At 45.0% G+C, this 7,580-nt stretch overlaps 1 protein-coding gene across 1 annotated transcript in view; it reads left to right on the forward strand.

The window, feature by feature from the left end:
* fgf10b (fibroblast growth factor 10b) overlaps positions 1-3,969 on the forward strand; it is a 19,027-nt gene extending 15,058 nt beyond the window's left edge. The window contains exons 4-5 of the mRNA XM_063194213.1: positions 2,924-3,031; positions 3,646-3,969. Of these exons, the coding sequence (XP_063050283.1) occupies positions 2,924-3,031; positions 3,646-3,833 (296 nt within the window). The 3' untranslated portion in view covers positions 3,834-3,969. The remainder of the gene's footprint in view (positions 1-2,923; positions 3,032-3,645) is intronic.
* Positions 3,970-7,580: the final 3,611 nt, after the last annotated feature.

The following is a 7,580-nucleotide window of genomic DNA, read 5'->3' on the forward strand; positions in this document are numbered from 1 at the left end:
TCTCTCTCCATCTCTCTCCCAGTATCTCTCCTCTCTCTCACACAAGATTGCTCTTTGTCTCACTCTCTTTTGCTGCCTCCCTCTCTCTCTCCATCTCTATCCCCTTGTCTCTCCTCTCTCTCACGAGATTGCTCTGTCTCACTCTCTTTTGCTGTCTCCCTCTCTCTCTCCCCCCTCTCTTTCTCTCTCCCTCGCTCCCTGTCCGTCTCTGGGATGTGTGTGTGTGTGTGTGTGCGTGTGTGTGTGTGTGTGCGTGTATGTGTGTGTGTGTGTGTGTGCGTGTATGTGTGTGTGTGTGTGTGTGTGAGTGCCTCGCGTCTCCCTGGCTGGCTGGCTGGCTGGCTGTCTCCTGCTCCGTGTGTGATCCCTGTCCGCCTCTGTCCGGGCTCCCAGCCTGCCTTTGATCACTGATCATTGAGGCCTTTTTAATCCCTTCCTGTCTCTCTGTCATCCCGTCTCTGTTCTCTTTCCTTTCATCCCCCTCTCCACCCCCACCGCTCCAGCCCCCAGCCTTTCTGTTTACAGGGCGGACAGGGAGCAGGTTAGATTGTCTTACACCCTCACTCGATACCTGCAACCCGAGCCTGTACAGAAAGGGACACTCTAGTCTCTCAGATCTTCAGTGCTGCCTGCTGTTGTGTCACGGTCTCAGCGCTCTACTCTGTTGCAGCTCCGCTCTCTTCAGCTCAGCTCTGCTCTGCTCCGCACCACTCCGCTCGCAACACCACTTCACAGATCTTGCTGTTGGTCTAGCGCTCGTCCCTTAGCCCTAGCCTGGAGCTGGAACTTAATATGGCATTAGCAGGGGCAGGGGCAGGGTGCAGGGGGAAGGTGGGCAGTGGAGATGGCCAATGCATCAAATTGAGCTTTTTTTTCTGGGGGGATAGCATGTCTCGATGAAAATCGACAAAAAAGACACACAGAGATGGAAAAGTGCACGCACGCACGCACACACGCACGCACGCACGCACACACACACACCCACACACACGTGCACAAGGGCACTAACACACACACGGAAACACAGACACACATGGAAACACACACACACACACACACACACACACACACACACACACACACACACACACACACACACACACACACACACACACACACACACACACACACACGCACACACACACACACACACACACACGCACACACACACACACGCACACACACGCACGCCCGCAGGCACGCACACACACACACACACGCACCCTCTAATGTCCCCTGTTCTTAACTGCAAACAACACCTTGTGAAACCCTGAACCACATGTAACATGAAAACAGGGCCAGCTGAAACGGCCACAGACACGCTTTGCCTGTTAAAGGGGGGAAAAAAGAAAAAAAGGAGAAAAAAGAAAGAATGAAAGAAAGAAAGAAAGAAAGAAAGAAATGGGCCGTGGAGGAAGGAGCCACCTTTCAACAATTACTCGGATCAAAGGGCAGCCCTACTGACAATCCTACGAAGTTCACACCAACCCCCTTCCTCTCCTCTCCTCTCCTCTTCTCTCCTCCTCTTCCCCCTCTCTTCCCCTCCCTCTCTCTGTGGTTATCAGGATAGAGTAACCAAACATCACGAGGTGAAAAGGATGTCAATGGGTAAAGACTACAGTTGAGGCAAAGGTGTCTCTTTGGGAAATGAGGGGCTGAATTAATGATGATAGCGTGTGGAGGCTGGTCAAAGACCACATCAAGAGGAAACATCTTTGTGGACTTCTCATTTGGTGTCAGAGGTCAGCAGATACCCAGGGACAGACAACTGCTCAGGCTTACTGGGCCCAGGCACAGGGGCCCAAGAGTCAAGGGGAGCCCTGAGAGCCAAGCCGCTATATTTCTTTTTTTATATAAATTGCATTGAAATCACACTTCTAACAACTGTATTTTCACATTTTCTCAGTGGGCATACCCCCAAATCCCAACAACCTCGTCTCTAACATCTGATCTGAAACTCTGAATCTTTTTTTCAAACTATCAAAAACCATGCAGGGGGGCCTTTCTTGTTGTCTGGCCCAGAGGCCCATGGAATCATAATCCGTCCCTGGATAAGGGTTACCTTCTTGATAAGAAAAGCATACTGGGAAGTGTGTAGTAGGAGGATATTCACGTTTTTAACCACAATACATGTTGCTTCACCAACGTTTCCTCTGAACTGGTGGCCATATCCGTTTAAGGTTTCAGTAATGCCATATCAGGCAAAACTTTACTGAGGTAATAAGGAGGAGTAACATAATCTCAGCATGGTCTGCCATTCTTTTCAGTCTGCCCGAATCACAGACCAAAAAAAAACATGAAAAGGGAACACTGTATGAAAGATGAGCAGCATGACAGAAGCAAAGATCACAAGGGCGCTTCAAGAGTGTACATTTTACACCTAGAGGACTCCAGGAGTTGGCCTTGGGAGCGGGGGAACTGATGAACCTAGGCTCTGCTGTGACCAACTGGTAGGGCACTCGCCTACCATGCGGCTGACTCAGGTTCGATTCCAAGCCCGGGTCCTTTGCCGCCCCCTCCCCGTCTCTCTCCCAATTTGCTTCCTGTCTACCTCTCACACTGTCCTATCAGATAAAGACCAAACAAATCTTTAAAAAAAATAAAGAAAGAAAGAACTAATGAACAGCCATCGTAGTTACGGCTGAAATTTAGAGCATCTTTTCTTCTTCAAGTTTTTTCTGTTTTCAGTCCAATCTTACCCAACCAAGAACCACCTGTGCTGCAAGTAGGGCGTTGGTGCAGATTGGCACTCACTGTCTACAACTACATCTCAACATTGCTATGACATTACATAGTCATTACCATCATTACCATTTTGGTAACAACAAGCTCATAACAGAGTCTCTGCATCATCGTGTTGCTTATGATGCGTTGTAAGTGCACATATTTTCCCCCCTAAACATTTTGTTTGTTTACTTCCCAGGTATCCTGGAGATCACGTCAGTTGATGTTGGCATCGTGGCCGTCAGGGGTCTCCATAGCAACTACTACTTGGCGATCAACAAGAAAGGGGACGTCTATGGCGCTGTGAGTATATAAACTCTCTCTCTATCTGTCTCTGACTCTCTCTCTCTCTCTCTCTCTCTCTGACTTCAGAATTTTTTTCTGCATGAAAAGAGATATATACGTTGTATTTGCCATGAGTTTTAACCCCTTAAGGGCTTTATAAATTTGTTGTTACCAGTATGGTAGTGACCAAGTCGTAGTGCATTATCAAAGGGCCTGTGTTGTGTCATAGTATTGTAGTGCTATGGTAGCTACATTTCAATGACTATTACAGCGTGCCACTGGAGGTACGGCGCGCATTAAGGGGCTAACAGCTGTGGTGCACTGTACGGCATGAACTGTAAGCTGTATGTTTATAGGTACCTATCAGAAATTTTAGGTTCCTGAAAGGACTTTTAGGAGTTCCTCTTCCACAATGCCAAATTATTTTTTTAGGGCAATGTTTAATGTTTATAATGTGGTCTATAATTCTCTTCTCTTCTGCAGCCAGTGTGTGGCATGAGCTTAGAGACGTTGTCTGGGTTCCTCCACAGTGAGAAAACAAAGGTTGTAGGGGGAACTTAACTTTTACTTTGCGGTTTATTATTTTCTCTTCTCTTCTCTTCTCTTCTCTTTTCTTCTCTTCTCTTCCGCAGCGAGAGTACGGCATGAACTGTAAGCTGAAGGAGCGCATCGAGGAGAACGGCTACAACACGTACGCCTCGGCCGAGTGGCGAAACAGGAAGCGCCAGATGTTCGTGAGCCTGAGCGCCAACGGGAGGCCGCTACGGGGACGGAAGACCAGGAGGAAGAACTCCGCCACCCACTTCCTCCCAATCGTGGTGTGATGCTCTAGCCTGACTCTCGCCAGACCTGTAGTGCCGCACAGCTTCGCGAGCTCCACTAGGCCTGGGAGAGCGCACATTGGATTCGTTTTCAGAGGGCATGGATACATTGTCCATCCTCGCCTTCAACAAATTCCTTCTAAACCGCCCTCCGTATGGGGTAGAGTTGTCACACGACTCCTCAATGCAAGCCGCCATTGTTATTAACACCACAATTGTGCCGGCAATTTTCTGGCAGGAGAGCTTCCCAATCCAAATAGGACCGGGCATGTGTGTGTGTAGCTGGTAGAGCCCCCTGGTGGAGCTAAGCAGAACTACACTACACAGCTCTGGTGAGAGCCGGCTAGTGATCCTCCACACCACCAGGGGTTTTCAACCAATGGTCCGCGGTCCACTGGTGCGCCGTGGAGGTAGTGCTGGTGGTCTGTGACTCGCTGCGCAGTGTAACTAATACAAATATACATACTTGCGAAAACACAGTGGGTCGCAGACTACTGCTCACTCTAAATGGTGGCCCCTGATGGGTCAGAACCAGTTGGAAACCCCTGCTCCACACCACAGGCCTACTATGCCAGGCATTCTCAAAAGCAAAGAACTGGTGTGACCAAGGAAGAAGATTGGTTGGGGAAAACAACAACAACAACAACCACAACAAAAGTATAGTGCACATCTGTGAGGGTTTTTTCTTGCCAGAGGGCATGAATTCACGTGGGAAAAAAGACTGTTTATAAACCCATATCTGTCATCCTTTACTTGTTTGCGGCCCTCCTTTTGCAGTCTGTGCCACAGACAGGACAAACTATGAACCTTGGTGCAAAATGGCCGGAAATCAATCAGTAAACAACAACAATCAAGTTGATGATGACGGGTGGATTGTTCGCCTAGGCTACTGTTGAAGAGTTATGTGTGTAGTTCATGGTTTTTGAACAGTGATGTTACATTATTTTAAGGGATCTGAATCTCAAAGCAGAAGACCTGTGTATGTAGTGCACCTGAAAGTGTCCTACAAAGATTAGAGGCGCTGTGGTGAGATGTAAGATATACATGTGGAAAATATAGATTCAAACTAAAGCGTTTGCATCATTTTCAAACATTGCTTTTGGAGTCCTTTGAAATAAATTATTTATTTGTATTATATTTAAGTGGAAAAGAAAAAAAACATGCAAAGTGGACAACGTTTCTACACTTTCTATGAAATAAATTAAGCTATTTTCTCATCCTTATTTTAATGCTGTACCTGGGCTTATTCATTTCATGGCAGTTCATGAGCAAAAATGTTAAACTCAAGCCCTGGTGTGTGTGTGTGTGTGTGTGTGTGTGTGTGTGTGTGCGTGCGTGCGTGCGTGCGTGCATGCATGCTAAAACTGCATTCCAGAAATGGGCTTCAAGGCCTCCTGTATACAAGCTATTTCATTTGAAGTGGAAATATGTGGCATTTGATTTCTCTCTGCCAAGGTCTTGAACATACTGACTGTGCAGCAATAAAGTAGTATATTAACAGTGCTACCCTACCTCACATGTTGCATGGCTGAGACCACCACCACATCTGTTTTTGGATGATGGGCAAGGCCTTTCATAATGGAACAATATACATCACACTGAAGAACTCTGATAAATTCTACTAAGTGAACCCAAACTGCCATAGGCCTCCATGTAAGAGTAGTGCTGTTTGTTTGAACTCGGTCCAACTGGCCTATAAATATATCGAGGCCAACCATGCAATAATGAAAACAATTCATCTTGTTTGTGCCCCCCCCCCCCCTCATTTAAATCAAAGTAGGTGTTAATGTTTCTGATGCAAGTGTGTTCTTTTCTTTATTGACGTATACTTCATCCAGGCACACAAGGTGAAAAAAATAGGCTGCCTTTGTTAAATTTTACCTCTTTTAAGTCAAAGTACGTTTCTGGTGCAAGTGTGTGCTCACTTTGTAAATAATCCGGTCCAGCCATTTCAAACAAGTGGAAAATGACTGGAGGCCAGGCAACTAATGAGGACCCACTTACAGACAGCTCGTCTCACACATATGTGATCTGACACAGGCAAACAGACCACAAGTAGGCCCAGGGCCATAATGAGTAAATCATAGATCCTAAGAGTGCAGATTTAAACTTTACGACACTTTACATGCAGGAATCTGATGATATCTGAAAAATCTGTAAGAATCTGTGAGCTTTCGGCACGTCTAAAAGACATAAAGCTCGCCCTTTTTAAAGGCAAAATGTATGCTTTCAATAGTGTTTTCTGAAGCATTGAGTAGCTTCTTTAAGATCTCAAATTCTAAAAAAAAAATCATGAAAAAAAAACTTTTATGGTGATATTCTGTTTCGCTCTGACTGACATGTGGCCTTTTTTATTTGACTAGTCACATGCTCTTTATAGTGGCTTCCAGCTGTAGTAATGCAGGCCCAAGCGAGATAAGGGTCAAATGTTAGACGTTAACACCACAGAGAGTGTTTCATAATGTGTGTCCCTTGAAGTTCCAGGTTTTTTTTTCCAGGACTGCACTATCCTTGTAATGTGTGACAAACACATACACACACACACACACACACACACACACACACACACACACACACACACACACACACACACACACACACACACACACACACACACACACACACACACACACACTGAGGTGAAGGTGAAGATAATAACTTCCATGACACGAAAGTTGAACGTTATTATTGAGCAGAAAAGAGGGCTTTAAAATGTCAGCAGGAATTCATCTCAAGCCTTCTACTTCACAGTCTGCATTTTAATGTTGAATCCTACTGTTTTGATGGCATCATCGAGATTACCAACAAGAAGTATTACATACAACCGACTTCCCAAAAAGTTCAGGCACTTGGAATTTTGTGAATAAAACAAAAATGCTGCCATTTTCAAAACATTCAATCCATACATAAGATGGAGAATAGTACAAGGTCAACATATTACCTGTTAAAAAAGACTGAATTATCAAAATTGCAGGTAGGCCTATAAGACCTATTTGTGTCATTTCACATGAAATCAGACACTTTGCCCCACAAACACTTTTATTTTTTTAGATTTTAATTTAACTTAGTGAGCCTTTTGCTAGCAAGGTAGAAGAACCCCAAAATTTGCATGAATCTGGCAACACACACCAAGAAGGAAGGACACAATACAATTATCCTTGATTATGACAGTCAATTTAAGTTGCAGAGATGGTTTTCGGTTCTACAAATTACACAAAAAGCAAGGAATAGAACAATCAATCGTACACACACACACACACACACACACACACACACACACACACACACACACACACACACACACACACACACACACACACACACACACACACACACACACACACACACACACACACACTATATGGTGAATTCAGGTAAATTGGGCAACTTTGGGCCATTCGCTTATATGCAAAAAAAAGTAGCTCAATTTACCTGAATTCACCCCCTAGCCTATATGTATGCATAGGCTACACAATGCTTCAATTATGTTAAATGCACATGCCGATGTTTAACAATGTTTTATGTGGTAACGATGGACCCAAAAGACGAAACCATCCTCTGATAACTGAATGGAAAATGTTTCAATCTTTTATCATGTAGGCCTACCCTCCAGGCTATACAAAAGTTGAATAATTAAACCTGATTTAGCAGTCAGTAGTGCCTTGGTTATGGTCATCTTACTCATGTGGAGCGCTGTATACAGTAGGCCTAATAGCCTCCCTAGGCACTATATTTTAGAGGATGGTCTTC

Source organism: Engraulis encrasicolus, chromosome 3, assembly GCF_034702125.1.
Source record: "Engraulis encrasicolus isolate BLACKSEA-1 chromosome 3, IST_EnEncr_1.0, whole genome shotgun sequence".
Lineage (NCBI taxonomy): Eukaryota > Metazoa > Chordata > Actinopteri > Clupeiformes > Engraulidae > Engraulis > Engraulis encrasicolus.